Source organism: Lampris incognitus, chromosome 10 (genome assembly GCF_029633865.1).
Source record: "Lampris incognitus isolate fLamInc1 chromosome 10, fLamInc1.hap2, whole genome shotgun sequence".
Classification (NCBI taxonomy): Eukaryota; Metazoa; Chordata; class Actinopteri; order Lampriformes; family Lampridae; genus Lampris; species Lampris incognitus.
The window spans coordinates 32,987,659-33,011,433 of NC_079220.1; the positions used below are offsets into that span (position 1 = coordinate 32,987,659).

General features: G+C 45.7%; 1 protein-coding gene across 1 annotated transcript; it reads left to right on the forward strand.

The window, feature by feature from the left end:
• Nucleotides 1-1,729: 1,729 nt before the first annotated feature.
• pheta2 (PH domain containing endocytic trafficking adaptor 2) lies at nt 1,730-21,907 on the forward strand. Its single transcript, XM_056288733.1, has 4 exons — nt 1,730-1,809; nt 19,291-19,417; nt 19,528-19,831; nt 21,471-21,907. Exons 2-4 carry the CDS (start codon nt 19,334-19,336, stop codon nt 21,905-21,907), a joined length of 825 nt encoding a protein of 274 aa, XP_056144708.1. The 5' UTR covers nt 1,730-1,809; nt 19,291-19,333.
• Nucleotides 21,908-23,775: the final 1,868 nt, after the last annotated feature.

The following is a 23,775-nucleotide window of genomic DNA, read 5'->3' on the forward strand; positions in this document are numbered from 1 at the left end:
TGGGGCATATGTGCTGATAACATTCATCAATACTCCTTCGATTGCCAACTTCATACTCATCACTCTATCCAACACATTATTGACATACTCTTCCTTCAGAATGATCCCTACCCCATTTCTCCTCCCATCTGCCCCATGGTAGAATAGCTTGAACCCACCTCCGATGCTCCTGGCCTTACTCCCCTTCCACCTGGTCTCTTGCACACACAGTATATCTACCTTCCAGCTCTCTCCCTTTACCAGTCATAGTGCCTACATTCAAAGTTCTGACTCTCACATTCACACTCTTACCTTTCCTCCTCTTCCACTGTCTCTGGACATGCCTTCCCCCTCTCCTTCTCCTTTGCCCAACAGTAGCATAGTTTCCACTGGCACCCTGCTGGCCAACAGTACCAGTGGCGGTCGTTGGTAACCCTGGCCTTGACCAATCCTGTACGGAAATCTGATTTATGATCCACATATTTTATTTGGCAAAGGATTTATGCCCTTCCTGACTCAACGATCCCCAAATTATCTGGGCATGGGACAGCACTAAGAATGCACTGGCTTGTGCATCCTCAGTGGCTGGGTTAGATTGTGTATCAAATATTTCAAACTAAAAATTCCCTCACACGGAAAAATCACATTTTCACACCACTCAGAGGTAAGATATCCTTACAGATAATTAAACTGCTAAAAATATAAGTGAACTTGGACATTGTTAAGTAGAAATAGATGTACTACTTGTCATTGTGTTTGGTTATGCATTTCTTTGGTAGAATTGAAACTCTTATTTTACAAGGATAATGCAGCAGCATATGTCTTGATGGCATAAAGCTAGAAAGAGCCTGCTATGGCCTTTTTCTGCTTTCCTCATGACGTATACCCAAGGAGAAGTGCCGTGACGGAAGGAAGCCACAAGCACATTATCATTTGGTTACATGATTCAACACATTTCTGTCTGTTATTCATTCAGGTGCATGACACCAAAAAGAACAAGTGGCTTTGTCACGAGTAAGTAAAACATGGTGCAATAGATTGGACATCCATTGTCAAGAAATCTTTTGGGCTCTTCACCATAACATGTGCTTTAATGTAAGACAAAAAAGGAGCTTTTCATTGACATGGAAATTAAGCTTGCTTGGAGGATGTGTGGAAGGGTTTGTGTGTGCAGAAATGGGTTGGATTATGGCACTGCATTACTCTTGACAAAGAGAATAATATACATAGACCTTTGGTTATGCTGTCCATTATTCAATTGCTTAAGCCAGAAACAAGGACTTCAGGTCACCCTGAATGGGAATAGACACTCATCAAAAGAGAAATTTCTCCACTATGCTAAAACATATCAAAGAGGGGAAAATGCATGTGAAAGTGAAAACATAACACCTTGTACAGAACAGGGAAGTGAAAAAGAGAAGGATTTGCACTAAACACCATTTTGATAGCATCTCATCTGCATGAAGCTGTGCTCATCAGGAGATGTAGTACTTTTGTTTCGGTCCAGTCTGGCCCATCAGCCTAAGGTGGACGTGTGCATAGAGGAGAGAGAATATAATGTGTCAGGATTTTGTTACCAGGAAGTGGGTCGAGTTATTTATATTTCAACACTCGTCCTCCTGTACCCGAGGGAGGCCCAGCGTTTGTAATCTGAAACTTTATATTTAAACATTGTCTTGTTCTAGATGTATCCAAACCAGGGAAGCACAAAATGACTGCTTCAGAATGATGATGGGCAAAAACTAACATAACTCTGGATAAGCAAATAATTTAAAGCCAATGCCCTTGGATAGATAGAGCCATTTTGGGAGTCATCCATCGTTGTCAGAGGTGAGTTTATATAACCACTGTTGTAGAGGAGAGTCTGCAGGAACGTGGTGGATAAACCAAGTGACTAGAAAATATAAAACATTGTTTTTAGCTTGTTATATGTCTATAATATACTTTTGCCGTTTTTTTTTTTTACCTTGCTTACCATTGATGCTTGATGATGAATTTGTTACATACTTATTCTATGGAAATAAAATCAAGAGTTCATTGTTAAAAACATGTGCAGGACAGGCTGTGAATGCATACTTTGGTTTATGAATGTTTATTTATATTTGTAAACGTGTATTCAGAAGCCAGCAATGTGTTGTAATATTTGTGAGTGTGAATATCTGTGTGCAGTTATAACTGTAGACTTGTATCCTAACATCCAAAAAAGAATCTAAATTCATAATTGTAATGAACATTTATGAATGTAGTTGCGAATAAATCCAAATTTCTACTTATATGTTCTCGTCTAGCTTTCGATACACTTATTACTCAATTCTTGTGGACCCACATTTGTAAACAACCATGCAGCTATTTGTGAATTTTGTCAGTCATCTGACATAGAGATATATAAGTGTGTGTCAATTATCAGATCATAATGCAGTTCATTCCAGAAGCCAAATGTGATGATTTTGCAAGAGCTTGGAGGTTTGTCTGTTAAATATTTTTATCAGCTACTGAGATACATGATGAGTCTCTGATGTTAATGAAGTGGCTCCAGAAGTCAGTTTGCTGCTATTGTGACTTTAGACAGAATATGTTGATATAAACATCAAACAGCAGAGACTTCTTTCTGGCCAAAACAGTGGGCACGGTGGCCGAGTGGTTAGCCCTGTTGTCTCACAGCAAGAAGGTCCTGGGTTCGAACCCCAGGGTTGCCCAACCTTGGGGGTCATCCCAGGTCGTCCTCTGTGTGGAGTTTGCATGTTCTCCCCGTGTCTGCGGTGGGTTTTCTCCGGGTGCTCCAGTTTCTCCCACCATCAAAAAGACATGCATGTTAGGGTATATACTCCTGTCTGTGCCCCTGAGCAAGGCATGGCAAGACGAACTGGAGTTGGTCCCCGGGCGCTGTACTAGCGGCTGCCCACTGCTCCTAGCTACACAGCTAGGATGGGTTAAATGCAGAGAAGAATTTCCCCACGGGATTAATATAATATATGAAAAGACCAGTATCTTTTGATTGTTGATAGAACCTCGGTCACACCACCAAGCTGATTCAAGCTCTTTCCTTCATACACACCCAGGACATCCCTTGTGACGTTACTTTATTAGAATGTGAGAAGAGTACTTTTATTTTGAAGTTTATTTGCTCCCTCTAGCCTTCCTCACGTGACTTTAATTCAGGAAATAGTTTGCTGTCTGATAGTCATGGTAACAGTACAGTCCAGCTTTCCATGCAGAGTTTCATATGTTTGCCCAGCTCCTGTGTTTATTGCTTCTATCTACGTTTGTGCCTTGGAGAGCATCTTCTTTTTACAAAAAAAGTTGAATTCTCTAAGTTCTTCAGTAAAGTTCCTCAACTTGGACCGGGACTCTGTATTTCTTTGGGATTCTTCATGTTGGCTATCTGTCGGCCTGTTTATACATGGACACAAACACGTAGGACAGAATAGTAAAAAGACGGCTTCACGGCGGGCACTACAGCAACAGGATCAATAAACAATGATGGACAACGGCGTAACCAATGGAAACACTGAAGGTGATGAGACGAAACAGGACCGCTCACCTGACGCTGCATCTCTACATTCCGCCTCATCAACTGGATCTAAAACCTCCTCAACTGGCAAAGCTGCAATTAGGGCTCGCGCCAAAGTCGAAGCTGCCCGGGCACGTGCATCCTACGGTCAACGGGAAGCTGAATTAAAGGTAGAGGAGGCCCGTATAGCAGCTCACCTGAAATTAGAAGAGGCTCGTCTAGCAGCTGACATTAAAGTTAAAGAAGCTCAAATAGCCACCGAGTTATCAACATTGGGGCATGAGAAGGAGGTAGCGGCAGCTATAGCAGAAGCTCAAGTTCTCGAAGAAGTGGCTGAACTTGAAGATCGTGAGGGAAGCGAGAAGAGTCGATACAAATCGGTTAGCAACAGCCTTCAATGCACACGTGACTACGTAGAACACCACTCTAAGCTACAGACTAGTTACCAGGAGCCCCCAGAACTTGAATGATATACGCCACACAGAGCCCCTCACCTCTCAGCCACGAATGATGTTCATGCAGTACAGCAACCTGCAACCACAATGCCAGCTGCAGCACATCAACCTGCAAGTTCAACGCCAGCAGTTTCGGCACAGCAACCTGCAAGGTCAGCGCCTGCAGCTCCGGCACAGCAACCTGCGAGGTCAGCGCCTGCAGCTCTGGCACAGCAACCTGCGAGGTCGATGCCAGCTGCAGCACAGCAACCTGCGAGGTCAGCGCCTGCAGCTCCGGCACAGCATCCTGCAAGGTCAGCGCCTGCAGCTCCGGCACAGCAACCTGCGAGGTCAGTGCCTGCAGCTCCGGCACAGCAACCTGCGAGGTCAGCGCCGGCAGCTCCGGCACAGCAACCTAAGAGGTCAACACCTGCAGTACATCACCAACATCCTGCTACGCCTCCTACTGCTCAACTGCACCACTCTCCTCTCAGAGCCTCACCGCAGCCACATCGTGGTGACACGACTGGTATAAATGACATTGCGAGGTACTTGGTGCGCCGAGAGCTTGTGAATTCTGGTCTCATCCAGTTCAACGAGCGCCCAGAAAATTATTGGGCGTGGAAGTCCTCTTTCTTCAACGCCATTGAAGGACTGAACTTAACGGCCAGCGAGGAGCTCGACCTCTTGACAAAGTGGTTAGGAAAAATGTCCTCAGAGCACGTTACAAGGATTCGCTCTGTGCATGTCGCCAACCCTGTAGTGGGCCTACAACTTGTCTGGGAATGCCTAGAAGAGTGCAATGGCTCCCCTGAAGTGATCGAGAGAGCGCTCTTCGAGAGGCTAGAGAACTTTCCAAAAATCTCTCAGAAAGACCCCGTAAAGTTGAGGGAACTGGGAGACCTGCTGATGGAGTTAGACTCTGCTAAGTATGAGTGCTACCTGCCAGGGCTCTCGTACCTGGACACCGCCAGGGGTGTCAACCCGATCATTGAGAAGCTGCCACACAGTCTACAAGAGAGGTGGATAACTAAGGGTTCCCAGTACAAAGAGCAGCATCATGTCTCTTTCCCCCCATTCACCTTCTTCGCAGACTTTATCTGCAGTGAGGCACGCAGAAGAAACGACCCCAGCTTTATTCTCCCTTCAGCTCCCTTGAAAACGTCCAACTAGTCCTCCTCAGGGTCCTCAAAACATGAGCAATCAGAAAAGGAATCAAGACACGCCAAAAGGCATGTCTCCACCCACAAGACAGAGGTCTCAACAAACTGCTCAGCTTTTCAGTCACGCAGTTCGAGCAGCAAGCCTGACGACATTGGGAAACAATGTCCCATCCATCCGAAGCCCCATCCTCTAAAGAAATGTCGGGGTTTTCGAAGCAAGCCTCTTGAGGAGCACAAAGCCTTTCTGAAAGAGAATGGTGCCTGCTACAGGTGTTGCTCCTCCACAACTCACCTGGCGAAGAACTGTAAAGCAACTTTGAAGTGCAGCGAATGCGAGAGCGATGACCACATAGCGGCGCTCCATCCTGGACCTACTCCATGGGACAAAAAAGACAAGGACCCCACCTCAGAGCATGGCGGGGAGAGTGAAGAGGAGGCGCCTCCACCAGCAGTCACCTCTAAATGCACAGAAGTCTGTGGCAGAGGCCAAAGCCTCAGATCCTGTGCCAAAATCTGCCTGGTGAGGGTATACCCCAAAGCACACCCAGCCAGAGCTACTAACGTCTACATCGTCCTGGATGACCAGAGAAATAGATCTCTGGCAAGGTCTGAATTCTTCAACCTCTTCCAAATCAGAGGTTCAGACTCACCGTACACCCTGCGTACATGTGCAGGAGTCACCGAGACATCTGGAAGAAGAGCCACAGGGTTCTTGGCGGAGTCGTTGGATGGAAAAATAAGTGTGGTGCTTCCAACACTCATCGAGTGCAACCATATGCCTGACGATCGGTCAGAAATCCCGACCCCAGAAGCTGCACAGCACCACAGCCACCTGAGGTCCATCGCTCGCAGAGTCCCTCGCCTGGACCCTGAAGCCCAGATCCTGATACTTCTGGGACGTGACATCCTTCAGGTCCATAAAGTCAGGGAGCAACGCAATGGTCCTCCCAGCGCCCCCTATGCCCAACGTCTAGACCTGGGTTGGGTGGTTATAGGTGACATGTGCCTGGGTTCAGCCCACAAGCCAGCAGCTGTGACTTCCTATCGCACCAGCGTGCTCGAAAATGGAAGGCCATCTCTCCTCACTCCGTGCCCCAACCGTCTCCAGGTCAAGGAAAGGTTCAGCTCCAAAGCACAGAACAGCACCTCTCCTCCTTACAGCGTCAACCATGACACCCCAGTCCCTGATGACTGCAGCCTAGGCAGCACTATCTTCCAGAGTACTAAAGATGACGACAAAGTGGGGCTTTCCATCGAAGATCGTCTGTTCCTGGAGTTCATGGACAGAGAGATGGTGATGGATGACACCAACAGCTGGGTGGCGCCTCTCCCATTCCGATCCCCTCGTCGACGGCTCCCGAACAATCGAGACCAAGCCCTCAGCAGACTTACCTCTCTCCGCCGCACCCTGGAAAGAAAGCCTAAGATGAAAGCCGACTTCGTCACCTTCATGCAAAACATCTTTGATTACGACCAGGCTGAGTTGGCCCCACCACTACTGGAGGGAGTGAGTGCTGGTACTTACCTATCTTTGGCGTCTATCACCCTCAAAAGCCAGACAAGATCAGGGTTGTCTTTGACTCCAGCGCTCAACATCATGGCATCTCCCTGAACGATGTGCTACTTACCGGCCCGGATCTGAACAACAGCTTGCCGGGAGTCTTGCTGCGCTTCCGAAGAGAAACAGTGGCTGTCATAGCAGACATCGAGCAGATGTTTCACAGCTTCGTCGTTCGAGAAGACAACAGGGATTTCCTGCATTTCCTGTGGTTCAACAACAACGACCCCAACCAAGAGGTTGTCGAGTATCGCATGAAAGTCCACGTATTCGGCAACTCACCATCCCCAGCTGTCGCCATCTATGGACTTCACCGAGCAGCAGAACATGGCTCCAGGGAACACGGAATGGATGCCAAGCACTTCGTGGAATGCGACTTCTACGTCGAGGATGGCCTCAAGTCGCTCCCGTCAGCCACAGAAGCCATCGACCTGTTGAAGAGGACACAGGAGATGCTTGCTGCCTCAAACCTGAGACTCCATAAGATAGCGTCAAACAGTTCTGATGTCCTGGAGGCCTTCCCTCCAGAAGACCATGCAAAGGGACTGCAAAACTTGGACTTCGATGACAACTCCACCCTCATCCAACGCAGCCTGGGACTCAGCTGGGAACTCAAGTGCGACATTTTCACCTTCAGAGCAACGGCCACAGAGAAGCCCTTCACCCGCAGAGGTGCTCTAGCCATGGTGAACAGCTTGTTTGACCCCCTCGGTCTCGTCGCTCCAGTCATCATTCAGGGAAAGTTTCTGCTGCGAGAACTCACCTGCAATGAAGCTCTCGACTGGGACACCCCTCTACCAGATGAAAAGGAAGCAGAATGGAGGATGTGGAAAGATTCATTACAAGACCTGAAAGACATCAGGATACCAAGAGCCTACACTCCCACCACCCTATCTACCGCGCAAAGGAATGAGCTCCACGTCTTCTCTGACACTTCAGTGAAGGCTATCGCCACGGTAGCTTACCTCAAGGTGATCGGCAGTGATGGAGAGTGTCATGTCGGTTTTGTCCTGGGAAAGGCAAAACTGGCGCCTCTGTCCGCTCATACTATCCCAAGACTGGAGCTTGGCGCCGCTGTGCTGGCAGTGGAAATGGCAGAGCTGGTGGAGAGGGAGTTGGACATCCGTGTAGACACGATGCGGTTCTACACAGACAGCAAAGTTGTCTTAGGGTACATATACAACCAGACCAGGCGGTTCTATGTGTACGTCTGCAACAGAGTGCAGCGAATCAGGAAGTTCACCAAACCAGAACAGTGGAGCTACGTCCACACAGCTCAAAACCCAGGGGATCATGCTACCCGATCGGTACCTGCCGCCGAGCTAACAAACACTACATGGCTCACAGGACCCCCTTTCCTGTCCCCGCCTGACGGAGTTCACACTCCTGAAGAGGAGCCTCACGAACTCGTTGACCCGGATTCTGACAGTGAGGTGCGTTCTCATGCCACGACTCTCTCCGTCCCTCCAGCTCACCTGGGATCTCATCGCTTTGAGCAGTTCTCCTCACGGAAGTCTCTTGTGCGAGCTATCGCATCCCTAACCCGCATCTTGGAGCTCAAAAAAGCTGCTGTGGAAGACAACCTCAAAACCTGTACCGGTCCCACAAAGCCTTGCACGTTGGAACAGCTATCGATGTCAGAGACTCTCATCATCAGCTGTGTGCAAAGAGAGACCTACAGAGAAGAGTTCACCTGCTTGGCTGCTGGGAAAAGTATTCCCAAACACAGTCCTCTAAGGAAGCTGGACCCCTACGTGGATGAAGATGGTCTTCTGAGGATAGGGGGAAGGCTCAAGCATGCAGCAATCGACACAACAGTTCCCAGTCGTCATCCCAGCTCGCAGCCACATCGCGATGCTCCTTGTGAGGCATTACCATGAGAGAGTCAAACATCAGGGTCGTATCTTCACGGAAGGGTCCATCCGCACAGCAGGATTCTGGATCGTCGGAGCCAAGCGGTGCATCAACAGCATCCTCCACAAATGCGTGGCTTGCAACAAACTTCGAGGGAGGACAGCCGAACAGAAAATGGCGGACCTACCCTCCGACCGTCTGAGCACAGAGCCACCCTTCACCTACGTAGGACTCGACGTGTTCAGTCCTTGGGCTGTCACCACAAGACGAATCTGTGGCGGTCAAGCTAACAGCAAGAGGTGGGCAGTCCTCTTCACGTGCATGAGCACACGTGCCGTGCACATCGAACTCATCAAATCGATGGATACATCAAGTTCCATCAATGCCTTACGACGATTCTTTGCACTGAGAGGCCCTGCAAAGCAGATTCGTTCTGACTGTGGTACGAACTTTACAGGCGCCTGCAAGGAGTTGCATATGCTCCTCACAGATCCCGAAGAGTACTTGGGTGAGGAAGGGTGTTCATGGATCTTTAACCCTCCTCATTCCTCCCATATGGGAGGAGCCTGGGAGCGTATGATTGGAGTCTTCAGATGTATTCTTGACTCCATGCTCAGGGAAACCAGCCAATCACGCCTTACTCATGAGGTGTTGTCTACCTTAATGGCAGAAGTTATGGCAGTCATCAATGCCAGGCCCCTCGCACCAATCTCCTCGGACCCAGAATCTCCCTTCCTCCTGACCCCGGCTTCGCTACTGATGCAAAAGGTGTGTACTCTCCCTCCCCCTCCGGGGACCTTCGACAGCAAGGATCTCCACCGCCAGCAGTGGAGGCAGGTGCAACATCTCGCCAACACCTTTTGGCACCGATGGAGGTGTGAGTACCTCCCCACACTCCAAAGTCGCAGCAAGTGGCAGGACATGCGTCCTAACGCCAAGGAGGGCGACCCAGTGTTGCTGAAGGACAATCAAGTGACGAGGAACGAGTGGCCCCTGGCTCTTGTTACAAAGACATTCCCTGGCCAGGATGGAAAGGTCAGGGAGATTGAGCTCAAGGTCACAAAATATGGATCTACAAAGACCTTCCTGAGGCCTGTCTCCGAGACAGTCCTACTCATGCCTGCTGAGGATATGGACTGAGTTAGTTTGTGTTCTCCGGACATGCTCCTCATGTTAGTTTAAGGTAGTGGTATAGTAATTATACCAGGCGGGGAGTGTGACGTTACTTTATTAGAATGTGAGAAGAGTACTTTTATTTTGAAGTTTATTTGCTCCCTCTAGCCTTCCTCACGTGACTTTAATTCAGGAAATAGTTTGCTGCCTGATAGTCATGGTAACAGTACAGTCCAGCTTTCCATGCGGAGTTTCATATGTTTGCCCAGCTCCTGTGTTTATTGCTTCTATCTACGTTTGTGCCTTGGAGAGCATCGTCTTTTTACAAAAAAGGTTGAATTCTCTAAGTTCTTCAGTAAAGTTCCTCAACTTGGACCGGGACTCTGTATTTCTTTGGGATTCTTCATGTTGGCTATCTGTCGGCCTGTTTATACATGGACACAAACACGTAGGACAGAATATCCCTGCATTACACCCCATCCTGCCCCATGAGAATAATAATAATAATAATGATAATAACAATTGTCAAGTTATATAGGGGATTTTGATCAGCTCCTGCCCAAACTTGAAAAGCCTTAGCCAACCACAGGGAATGTATGACACAATTCAAACAGCAATCTTCTTTCGTCTTGTTTTATTGAATTATTTCAACTGTCAAAGCTTTTTGATGATTGCACTGTTAGGTAAAAAACCTTCACAATACAAAGAGAGAGGGAAAAAACAATGCTGCCATTACTGCTAAACCCATTCCACAAGTACAGAAAATAAAGCTAATTTTATCCTTGACTTGAGTTTAACTTGATCATTCTTTTAAGGGTAGGAACCAAATGAATCTCACTCATATTCTACATCTTTTACCAAATTAAATAGATATATATAACCATACACACGTACTTAATTGCACAGAACATGACTAATCTCAAGCTAACTGAATTACACATGAGATAAAATACACAGAAAGGTGATCTGAGTAATTAGCTAACCGTTTTAACATTAGCCTAATACCAGAATGCTAACTAGCAATGCATTCTAACAGCAATACATTCCAACAACAAAGGATTAATTAGCCCATCAGTGGCATCCCTGTAGACAGCCAGCAAGATGAAGCTCTCCCCGCTCCAATTGTGGTTTCAGTGCAACTAGCTGGCTCTCAATTAGCGCACATCTGCAGCTCATGCCACGCCACACCCCCCCGTCTCACCCGTCGTGAGCTACTTTTATCTTTCTTCTTCTCCTTTGTGAATGATTTTTTTTCTTCTTCGTGTCCTATGCACAACCGCCAAACTCAACTTCTTTCCACGTCAAAATAAAAGCCGCCATTCATTCAAAATCTGGAGGCACACGGCGGTAATGCAACATTTCGTTGTTTGCCAACCGCCAATAAACACCAAGAAGAAGAGGAAGACGAAGAAGAAGAACAACAACAACCTCCCACTTGAGTTCCTGGTTACTGAACCCAAGGACGTCACATCACTATTTCCCCGAGAGTGTCGAGTCTACTCTTTGATGCTCCTCGGCTGCAAGCAGGACAACCAGACACCTGACATCTCTGTGGAGAATTGTGGCAGGAATCACTTTGGTGGGCTTCTTCCCACTTCTGTTGCTCCTACTCATGGTTTTCTCAAAAGCCGGTTTCTTAATCATGACTGGGTAGCTGGGAAATGTCCAGACATTGACATCTCTCACAATGCCTTTCTTGTCAATATTTACACTGATCACCCTGGCCAACTTAAACTGACCTCTCAAGGAATTCTGATCTGCCAGCCACACAACATCCCTTACAGCAAGATTCCTCTTTTTCGTGTGGCACTTGCTTCTGACAAACAGGTTCGGACCTGCTAACTGACACCACTTCCTGCAGAACTCGTTAACCCCTGATTGGATGACACTCAACCTCTTGTAGGGGTAACCCTCGAATTGGAAGTCTCCTGGGTCCCCTCTCAAGCAAGCCCGTCCCATCAGGAGATAATTTGGGGTGATGTACTTCACACACTCTTCCTGGTTTTTTGCTCTTGCATCTATAGGCCTCTTGTTGGCCAGATTGGCTGCCAGATATAAAAAGGTCTGAAATTCTCCCCATGTAAAGACGCCATCACCATCCAAGTTCTGCAGGGCTCTCCTCGCCATCCGAACAGCAGCCTCTGCTGCTTCATTTATGCGAGGAGAGTCTGCAGGATAGATTTTCCAGGATCACCTAGTGCCATGCTTGGTAACCTCCTCCTCCTCCACTCTGTAATGCACTTTATTCTGGTATCAGCAAGGGCTCCCTCCACCATCTGCAGTTGGTACAAAATGCTGCTGCTCGGCTCATTACCGGGACAAGGAGGCATGACCATATCACTCCTGTGCTTGCCTCCCCACACTGGCTCCCTGTTATATTTCGAATTGATTTTAAAATTTTACCGCTCACATTTAAGGCTGTAAATGGTCTTGCTCCTTTATACATTTGTGATTTATTGACTTGGTATGTCCCCCGTCGACCATTAAGATCTGCAGATGGAGCCCTGCTAGTTATTCCCAGGTCTTGGTTGGTTACAAAGGGTGATCGGGCTGTTGCTGTTAGAGCCCCCACACTATGGAACTCTCTTCCTGCTGAGCTAAGACGAACTAAGTCTCTGGCTTTTTTTAAATTGCGTCTCAAAACTTTTCTTTTTATGAAAGCTTTTACAAATGTTTGATATTTGTTTTTAACTTTACTGTTTTTATTTTTACTCTTATTTGAGCTTACTCTTATTCTTGCCTTGTCTGGCTTTATCTGTTTTGTTTTGTTTATTGTGTGTGTGTGTGTGAATCACTTTGTAACATTGTTTTAGAAAAGTGCTACTCTTCGACCTTTAACTACCCAGGCTTTTCTTCTCATCCCCAAGAGTGTTCCTGCCACTCCCTCATGATTCACACTGTGGGTCTCTCTAGCTAGAAGTATAGATATCCATGCTTCATGTAGGAGAATGGGGATTGCAGTTTTTTCTGTGCTGAAGGACTGGATCCTGTCTCTACAGACAAGAAGTCCACAATCTTTGTCTTTAAACACTACTAACCTGACGGTGTCGTGTCAGAGAATGTCACACCTTCTTGAGCTGCTAAACAGAGGTCTATATTAAAGACACACTCATGGTCTTTGACATTAAGCACAAGCACTCTGGGTTTTTCATTTGAGGGTAGTGCCTCCCACTTTGCCTGCATTGTGGCCTGACTCTTCAGGCCAAACTACTTGTTAGCAGCTTGCCACACCCAAGAAATAACTCCAACCAGACTAGACAAATTGTTGAACTTCTTCACATCAAGAAGGTTTTTGACAACTGAGCCGGCACATGTCATTCTGAGTCAGGTTAGCAACGTTTCTCATCTTCGATTCTTCAACCTTGGGGTTCTCCTGAGGGATGGCCCCAAGGCCTCTCTTTACCTGAGCTCTTGTTACCACTGCTGAAAATGTCTTCCTCTGCAGCTTGTTGATGCTGTCCCTTGCCTTAGCCACAACCTCTTCAGCAGACTTTACTGGCCATTTTTCCAATGGCAATCTCAAGAACTTCGGTCCGCTCTGCCAAGCAGTATCCTCTTGAAGATCTTTTGGGGTAGCCCCCCTTGTGATGATGTCCGCAACATTAACATTGCCTGGGATCCACCATCAGTCTTCAACTGGCCCAGCCTTTTGAATCTCTCCAACTCAATAGCTGTCTCGTTGAAGGGCTCCAATACGGTTTGGCTGTCAACCAGGTGGAACCAGCACTCAATCTTCATCTGACCATGCCTCTCTACATACTTTCTGAGAATGGCTGCAAAGACCGCACCACATACCTCAGCCTTGACTGCATCTCCTATCTGGTCCAATGATGTCAGCTTGGCCTTAGATTCCACTAATCTGAAGTCTATACCTTGGTCTGTTTCCCACCTAAGGTACATTACAGCTCCGTAGGACTTGTCACTCCCATCTGAGAAGGTAATAGCCCAAGGTTTTCTCTTCCAGCCTGGTGGTGTAAGGCTCCTGTGGAACTTTATTTGTCCCAGCTGTGCATACTCCTGGAACAGCTTTATAGCTTCCTCCCTGTGGCCTTCAGAGAGCGGTTTGTCCCAGGTGTCTCGGGCCAGATTTCCACTCCCCATCTCCTGAAATGTTTTTCTGACGAAGATAGCACCCTTCTGCTTAACAAGTGTGACCAGACCAACTAGGTCATAGAGTCCAGCTACCTGGCTCAGTCGTTTGCTTCTGGTCAGAGGATTAGGTGCTCCTGATCTCACATCTTCCATCAAAAGGTCCTGGCCTGTTTGCATCTTCCCTCTCCTCTTTGAGAAGTTGACTGAGGTCATCATGTAGTCTGTTTTCCTCTACCAGACAGCCAATGCCTAAGGTCTTGTTGTCCTCATCCCTCATCTGATTTGGCAGTACCAATGTTTTGCTTTTCTCAGGGGGCTTCTTTGATGTAAGGGTTTCTGCTACAGTCTCCTGCCTCCCACTTTGCCCAGACCAGACCCATGGCTTCAGGGAAAATCCACCGGCCTGTAGTATTCCCCCAATCTCTTTGGTGATTTTGTCCAGCCTAATTGCATCATCGTGGGATGTGAGGATGTCATCCATGTATCTGTCCTCCTCTAAGACCCTACGTGCCTCTCCTAGGTGAGACAACTTCGCAAGTCTTGCAGTTTCTCTCATAGCCAGCTGTGCTATGCACCCAGCAGGTCAGTCACCAAAGTTCACTCTCGTGATGGCATATTCCCCTATCTCCTGATCTTGCATGTCCCTCCAGAGAAATCTATGCAAGTGCATCTCGCGCATCATTCCTGCACTCCCACCAATGTGGGAGTCCAGGAATGAGGAGATGGAGAGATCGAGTCGAGTTAATTCTGTTTACTCACCACACAAAACAATACCGATACAGCACAGTCTCTCATGGCAACAAGCTAACAGCTAGGTTGTCGAAAACATGGTTCCACCTCCTGGGAAACTCTAAACACTGAGTTATACATCTTTCTGATGTCTCCCAAGGCTGCCTGCACTCCTCTTCTAAACCTGCACAAGACAGCTCTGATTGGGTCCAAGACATCTGGCCTTTTCAGCAGCATGCTCACTCCCTTGAACTTTTGGCTACTGTTCCAAAAAGGCACACTGGAGTTGTGACAGAGTCGGGATTTGGTGCCACTAAGTGGCTCACATACCATACTGGTTCTTTCCAGTCACCACTCATCTTTTTTGTGAGCTTCTTTGCAGCTCCCCGCTCAACCATCTCATGGAACTGAGCTGTGTAGGTGGCGAGCCACTCAACCTCTTTCCTGAGCCGTTTTTCTGTTCTCAGAAAGGTGGCCTCAACTCCACTGATGTTATCATGAAGGGAATCAGGGTCCATTGTCCAAGGGTACCTGGCATCCCAGTGTAGAAACTTGCTATGTTCATCCTCCATGACATAGGTGAGGCTCTCTTTCATGATTTCAAGCTCCCTTTCTTCTGCCAGAGTCATTTTCTTTCCTCTAGGTTGGCATTTCCCAGAGCGGCATCCACCACAGTTTGGCTCACAGGTGGCTCCGATGCTGTCCCACTTCCACCATTCCAGAAAGTCTCGGTGACTAACAGCTGTATGCTTGGTCTCAACCATGGCATTTTACAGGTTAACTGTCTTTGTTTTGAAGGGGACTTCACCAGTAATATCCTCATACTTGACAGCAGTTGTTCTCATGGAACGAGCAAAGTGTGTCTTCGACTCTTCCTGTTCCTCTGTTAGGCCCTTTTTGTTTCTGTTGTCTTTCTGCAATTCCTCCCGGTCACCTCTCTTGGCTTCTCCTCTTGGGCAGAGAAAGAAGTGATGATCTGACAACCCTCTCTTTCTGCAGTCTTTGTTTCTACACAGATAATCTTTACAGTCATCATCATTCATATGGCATTCTAAGCACTCCCTGCATGCACCCATCATTTTAACTACAGTTTCTTTTCTGACAGCTTCAGGCCCTTAAATTTTTTGCAGAAGAAAATCTTGTCTTTGTGCTTCTCATCTCCACAGACAATACACCCATCTTCAGTGTCACCTTTCTTGATGGCTTTAGTTGAGGCATATTCTTTGTTAAATTTCCTTTCTGCTGTATCTGATTTCTCTGATTTGTCTATTATTTTAAGGTGCTCCAGTCTCTCAAAGATCTCCTCCTGCATTTTCAGGAATGTGAGAAGCATGTCAAAATGATTGTCTTGTATGACACATTATTGGGAAGAACCATGAAGACAAGCCAGTCTTTCTTCACAAATTCAGGAACCTTGCTCTATATGGACCTTACCACCAGCGGATTTTTGATGGCACCAGTATTTCCAAGATCCGTGAGGTCTGAAAGGGCTTTCTCTACTGTCTGGATTAGGTCTATCACTTTCCTTGGCTGGTTTCCTTTCACGGGTGGGATTTTCTCCAGCTCTTCAATAATCTCTAAAGCGATGGTGGACTTATTACCATGCCTGTTTGCCAGCACTCTGAATATGTCCTCAGGTGTGTTGTAAGTCGACAGCCTAAGGTCTTTAGCAATCTTCTCATCCACGTTGTCAAGAAGCTAGACCTCTTTGACTTCAGCTGAACCAGTCAGCTCACCCTGCTTTTGCAGGCTTTTCCAGTCCTTCTTCCAGCGATAGAATTCTCTCTTGCAGCCACTAAATTTAGGTAGCTTAGTTGGCTTAATTTTCACTGTTGGCATTATCTGTCTGGTCAGTTCTGTTCTCGCACCTATAGCTGCTGAAACCTACTCTTCCTCAGCAACCCTCCGTGCTCTGGAAAACTCAGCCTTTCTTACCTCAAGCTCATTGTTGGCTACTTACAGGCCCCTGATTCTTTTTTGAAAGTCACTTCCCTCTGTTGTGGGGATCCATGGCTCCCAGACTGACAGCGTTTTAGATGCTTCCTTGATCAATTTCTCCAGTACAGTTAGATGGACATCATAGCCTTCACAATTAACGCTTTATACAACTATTTTGGAAGCATGTTCACAGACCTTTTCAGCTTCTCCAAATGCCACTGCCAGCTCATCTAACCCATATCTAGTCCAGAGGTTAGCTTGAACAATCTCCTTTACCTCATCAAACATTTTCTCACAGTCGCTGGTGTCCTTCTCAAGGTTTGTCTCCTGTTCCCTCTCAAGCAATGCCTCTTCAGCGTCTTCAGCCTTGGCTTCAACCTCTTAACAATAGCCCAGTTCTGAAATCATCATTGGCGTCAATGACTCTCCGCTCATCAGCAGAGAACTTCACAACTTCTTTTCTGAAGTCCGATTCAGTTAGAATGCCTCTCTTCGGAATGAGGTAGTTGGCCTGCCTGGTGAAGCAGCTCTTTGCAGCTGTTCTCTCCTTCCTTAGCTGATCCAATGTTTTGCCAAGAACATTATCTGCCATCTTGATCTGTGAGGTGTTTCTCCTCCTTTACTGGACTTTCTGAAGCCTTTGATCTTCTTGTCCTGTTGCTGCACTGATGAGTATCAACAGCTGCCTTTTCATCATCAACTGAAATGCCAATGGTTTTTCAAGTGTAACGCCGATGGTTTTCAATTGTCACGTTATTTAGGGGAGTTTGCTTCAGCTCCTGCCCAAACTTGAAAAAAGGCCTTAAACCCGTATCGCCCGCACCGCGGGAGACATCGCTAACCGCTCGACTAAAGGATCCGACCCGTTAGCCAAGGTGTCTACTTATCTATGCACGTTACATTACCCTCCTCCTTCGGGAAAGCGCGTATCTCAATTCTGACACCAATGTAGCGAATTCGGGGGGCAGCTCGGGACGCCGCATCCGCAAGCGACTACGTTAACCAGTCGACTAAAGGGTCCGACCCATTAGCCAAGGACCAACGTGTCTACTTATCCATGCACGTTACAGTATGGCACAACTCAAACAGCAATCTTCTTTAGTCTTGTTTTACTGAATTATTTCAACTGTCAAGCTTTTTGATGATTGCGTTGTTAGGTTAAAAACCTTTACAATACAAAGACAGGCAAAAACAGAAAATAAAGCTCATTTTATCCTTGACTTGAGTTTTAAGTAATCATTCTTTTAAGGGTATGAACCAAATGAATCTTACTCACATTCCACATCTTTTACCAAATTAAATCGATATATAACCATACACATGTACTTAATTGCACAAAACACGACTAACCTCAAGCTACCTGAATTACACATGAGATAAACGACACAACAATGCGATCTGGTGCAATTGTAAAATTGTGCGTTGTCCCTGTCAAATAAACAATAAACTAAACTAAACTAAATCTGAGTAATTAGCTAACCGTTTTAACATTCGCCTAATACCAGAATGCTAACTAGCTAATGAATTCTAACAGCAATACATTCTAACGACAACAAAGGATTAATTAGCCCACCAGTGTCATCCCTGTAGATGGCCAGCAAGATGAAGCTCTCCCAGCTCCGGTGGTGGTTTCAGTGCGACTACTTGGCTCTCAATTAGCACGCATCTGCAGCTCACGCCACACTCTCCGTCTCTCCCGTCGCGAGCTACTTTTATCTTTCTTCTTTTTTGTGAATGATTTTTTTCCCGTGGCCTATGCACGACAACCGCCAAACTCAACTTCCTTCCGTGTCAAAATAAAAGCCGCCGTTCATTTAGGATCTGGCAGCACAATGATCACCTCCTTATAGTCTACTCTGTCTATTCAGATCTTGAAAGAATGGCAGCTGGATTAGATTATGCTGATGTGTGTTGCTATTTTTGCATACTATCTGTATTTGAAAAAAACATGCAGTGTCTTTCTACCTTTATTACTTCATCCTGCAGCCAAAACGTAGTCAAATAGGAAGGAACATTTGGCCAGTAGTATGAAAGGCTGTCTTTGTATGAGCATCTTCTCGTGTTGGCTCGGTGGGTAGTTTTTTTTGTACAATGCCAGGGAATGGACTGTGTTTCATTGTGAAAAGTGTCGCAAATTTACAAAGCACAGTGTGTCAGAAGACTGGCAAAATCCATAAAGAGCTGACTGCTGATTTGTAAATGCAGATGCTACATGGGGAGTGAATTGGACTGAGAAGTAGACAGGTAAAAACATCTGAATACAAAATTGCTTTTGTTTTTGTTTTAGTGTACTCACTTGCAAATGTTCGTCACACTTACAATTTTTGATGCTACAAGTCGGCAGATAAGCAAACAAACAAGCATGATAACTCATTCTCAGATTTTAAGCCTTTATTCCACATTTACAAAACTAAGTACATTCACAACTTGCCCTCATTACATTTTCAATAATTAAGTCGCCCCCCCTCCATATTGTCTATCCCTGAACTAATTCCTCTGCGGAAACTTCTTGTACAATAATATTCTAATCGTATCAATTAAGTTTCACTAAATAACTTCTTAATAGAAAATTGAGCAGTGTTGTATTGATCTATTTGCTTTTTAAAAACTATTCTATCCAATGTCAATCTAGAATTGTTAATGATTGCCATGAATGTTAGTCGAAGAAATTCCTCAAATCTTACTGATATATGACACAATATTTTAATAGCATTAATTACTTAATTTAATACTTTGAATTAATAAAATCAAATTAAATTAAATATCCTAAAATGGATTAATTAAATTGAATATAAATACAATTTAATAATTTGATAACATTGTCATGAATGTTTAGCTGAAGAAATTCCCCAAGTCTTATTGATAATATGACACAATATTTGGATAATATACATACGTATGACACTCCTTTTCAAATAGATACTTTCCACACATGAGGAAGGTGTTCTCTCTTTGAAGGGCTATGATGAAGATCCATGAGAAGATTCTAACCCATTACTTGTCGAGCACCTCTCCTGTGGATAAAGAGGGATATCTTTACAAAAAGGTAAAACAACAAAATCTTAAATGTTCATTCTCATTTGTAAACACACAGAACTCTGGCTGCTGAACCTCACCGTGTTGTTCCCTTTCTTTCAATGTGTTCTTTCCTCACAGAAAGAGAGAAATAACACTTACCAGCGACGCTGGTTTGTCCTGAAGGCCAACCTACTGTTCTACCAGGAGCGTCCAGCTGATCGCCACCTGCTGGGTCTCATCGTCCTGGAGGGCAGTGCAGTCCACCACTGGGCCTCTGAAGGACACTATTCCTTCTCCCTGGTCTTCCAGGGGCCCGGACTCCGAACCTACAACTTCTCAGCAGACGACCGGGTCTCTCAAGAAAGCTGGGTCACAGCCTTACTGTCAGCAAGCCACTGTTACTTATCACTGCTGCTCCGAGACCTGGGGAAGCAGTACAAAGGTGAACATTTCTGTCGTGCTGCAACATCTATGATGATGATGATGATGATATTACTAATGATGATAATTAGGAGTAGTAGTAGTTGTAACACTATCGGAGTACTTTTCAAAGGAGTTTTATTCAAAACACAGTAAATCACAATTGAAAAAATGAAAGCAAGGTAAGTCATGAAAAAAGAAGACAAACATAAAAGAAGGGGGCGTCTGGGTGGCGTGGCGGTCTATACCGTTGCCTGCAAACACGGGGATCGTCGGTTCGAATCCCCGTGTTACCTCCGGCTTGGTCGGGCGTCCCTATACACACAATTGGTCGTGTCTGCGGGTGGGAAGCCGGATGTGGGTATGTGTCCTGGTCGCTGTACTAGCGCCTCCTCTGGTCGGTCGGTCGGGGCACCTGTTTGGTGGGAGGGGGAACTGGGGGGAATGGAGTGATCCTCTCACGCGCTACATCCCCCTGGTGAAACTCCTCATTGTCAGGTGAAAAGGAGTGGCTGGCGACTCCACATGTATCGGAGGAGGCGTGTGGTAGTCTGCAGCCCTCCTTGGATCAGCAGAGGGGGTGGAGCAGTGACCGGGACGGCTCAGAAGAGTGGGGTAATTGGCTAAGTACAATTGGGGAGAAAAAGGGGGAACCCCCCCAAATAAAAAACATAAAAGAAAAATGTAATACAATACAATACAATCCATGAGAGCAAGCCTTTGAGAGTGAATTTATGATGATACATGGGTACAAAAAAGGAGAGTTCCAAGTATGTTGTGTAGCAAAAGTGTATTTTCTGAAACCAAGCAGTAGTTACTTTTGGAACAACATAAACTCATAATCACTCCTATATGATGTTTTAAGTCTGAAATATCCATTATTTGGTGATCCTTCCTCGACATAACAAGTTTTAGTGTACTATGATGTTTAATGTCCGGCTGGCATAAGGTCCACTGTTTGGGGAAAAAAAGACTTACCCCTGTCAATAGCCTGACTACTACCAATTTCCCCCTTGGGGATGAATAAAGTATTCTGATTCTGATACAGCCCTGCATAGTGATAAATCCTGCCTGAGCTTCCCAGGTGACTCCGAGTGGAAGAGTCTTTGTGGAAAAGGTCAAGTTAAATGACATTTTGTAATATAACACCAATTAATTAGCGTTAAAGAGTAACTAAACTCCAGACCATTTTAGTTGTACCAGCACAGCTCTCAGCATTACAGACAGACAGAAACAGCACTAACAATTGTCAGTAGTACCGTCAATGCTAATTCATCCAACAGAGCCACTGTTAATGCTATTATCTGCAGCTATGTGTATCCTGCTATGCTAACACCACAGACCAGCCTGCCATGTTTCAACCTTTACATAGTTTTTATCCTGTAGATGTAAGCAGACTCGCTAAAATGGTCTGGGTTTTAGTTACTCTTTAAGTTAAGTTAAACTTCATCAATATACGTGAGTATATACATCCTCTGCATTTGAGCCATCCTACCTGCTCAGGGCCAGTGGGCAGACAGTGACGTGCTTGGCTGCCGCCTCCCAAGTGGAACTGCCTGATACTGGCAGTCTGGAGTCTGAGATGTAGTTAATGACTGCGCTTGGAGTGATTTGATCTAATCTTTTCTCAAATATTTGCCTCTCTGCTCGCTACTTTTTAGAAGCTAAACGGGAAAAAGGGTCCAGTGAATCCCATCTGGAGTCCTCTGCCAGCGGTTCAGCTGTTAAGGGCCTCAATCAGTGTATGGGTCCACCAGCCCCGGGTTCATCGTTACCCACGCAAAGACAAAGACCAGTAGTAAGAGAAGGAAGGAGCCTCAGTGCCAGCCAGGTGTTGCAAGCACCCTCAATGCCTACCAAAGTGGCAAATAAGAAGTCGCCCAAACTTTGGCCCAGGAGAAATGCTCTTGTCACTCCGCTAAATGGTCCAGCACCTCTTTATGGAGAGTGGCCATTGGTTGGCTTGGATCCCCTTGAGGAGTTTAGCAAACTGCATGAGTACTATGGCCAAGAGGTGATGCAAGTAAAAGAAGAGTGGCTGAAGAGTCAACAGGTGGGGGAGGAGCATGGCAGGGAGGACCTCATAGACTTGGGCTGAAAAACCCATTTGGAACTCCACCATTAAGCCATCTACAGGAGGACTAAGATAAAGCACTTTTTGGAGTTTAAATGAACTGTGAAAATGTGTTAAATATCACATATGTGCAGAGAAGAGTCTGTTTCATAAGATTATTGCAGTGTCTTTTTTTCTTTTGAGATCTGTGATTCATCTAAATCTAACAGAGCCAAGAAGATTATTTACGTTATGATTTATACACAATCTTATGCTCCAGTCTGTAGCATAGGCCATCGGTGGTGAGAAAAGGCCTTATGATGCAGTCTTAATGACGCAAACAGTAGTGAGTCAGAAGACATTAAAAATTAAGCATCTTAATGGAAATAGATCAAACTCGACCAGCAATTAAAGATTAGACAAATCTCGTATATTTTCTGTATCTGTGCATATGAAATATAATAAGACAGAATTTTTAAAAAAAGTAAATACAAGCGTAATCATCTGTTTAAAAAAATCAAATTCATCAATATCTTCCACACATAATGATGGTTGCCCACTCGTGTATACACACACACACACACATACATACACACACACACACATACACACACACACACACACACACACACACACACACACACACACACACACACACACACACACACACACACACACACACACACTAGCATGAATGCACTGCATTATACACACGCTGCCAGGGCAAAACACAGCTAACACAATCAAACTAAACATAAAACACACGTTCTACAACATCACTTTGTTATGATTAAGATTGCACCAAGACATGTGTGGAATGCACAATGTTTGTTTATCTACGTCATTTACATGTTGAAGGGCAGGAAGCGAAGGCAGAACAAACAGCAGAGGGCGCCACAGATATTTTGTTGAATCGCGGGCGTGTATTTGTGCATGCGCGTGTTTACCACTCACACCTAGAAAAGCAGACGTGTAACACCGATCTCTGATAAACCTCTATTTGCCATATGGTGATCAATACAGTTGATCCCAGATGGCATCAAATAACACAACAAAACAACATGAAAGCATGTGATCAAGTGGACTCACAAACCAGAGTGTAGCATTACAACTTTGTCGTCTCTCATTTCATGCCAGTTCCTTCGGTTGTCTCCTCCATATGCCGAGCCGGTGGATTCTCTCCATTCCAGACCAATCATCTAAAACGTGATAGATGGTTGGAGAGGAGCGTGGCAGGCTGTGTCACATTGCAGAGAATGCCTGGGGAATGTACACACATCTGTACATTGACACCTCCACACAGCAGCAGCGTGTAAATACATCATTAGGCTAGGTGAAGCAATTTCACAACTTAGTGCAGCTGGCATGCTGCACAGAAGAGCTATGTCCTAGATGACAAACCTGCACAAAGGCTCGTCAATACGTACATACAGGCTGTCTAGCCCGGTGTGTGTGTGTGTGTTGCCAAAAAGGATTATGTCATTCCAATAAAGATCAAGTCAAGTACACGTGGAAAGAGTACAAACTATCTGAGCCTGAGCTCAGAGAGAGAGGGAGAGAGAGAGAAGGTCAATGGAAAAACAAACAACCGAGACAAGGACAAGAACAGTAATTTATTTGTAAAACCAATCCCCAAAATGTTAAGTTGCAATTTGATATCTGTCACAAGTCGAGATCAACAGATGTGTTTCTGATATTGAAACACACACACACACACAGACACACACACAGACACACACACACACACACACACACACACACACACACACACACACACACACACACACACACACACACACACATCCTCTGCTTCAAACGCTGCTCGTTGTTTTGAATATTATTTTTGACAGAATGTTTTTTGCCTTGAGGGGCATGGAGGTTGGCACACGGTCAAGTTTATTTTGCTATTTTGG

Excerpts from the sequence above, each read along its gene's own strand:
- pheta2 (XM_056288733.1), top strand. The coding sequence starts at position 19,334 with ATGATGAAGATCCATGAGAAGATTCTAACCCATTACTTGTCGAGCACC. Across the intron at positions 19,418-19,527 it reads AGGGATATCTTTACAAAAAG|AAAGAGAGAAATAACACTTA; the intron begins GTAAAACAACAA and ends CTTTCCTCACAG. Across the intron at positions 19,832-21,470 it reads CCTGGGGAAGCAGTACAAAG|AAGCTAAACGGGAAAAAGGG; the intron begins GTGAACATTTCT and ends GCTACTTTTTAG.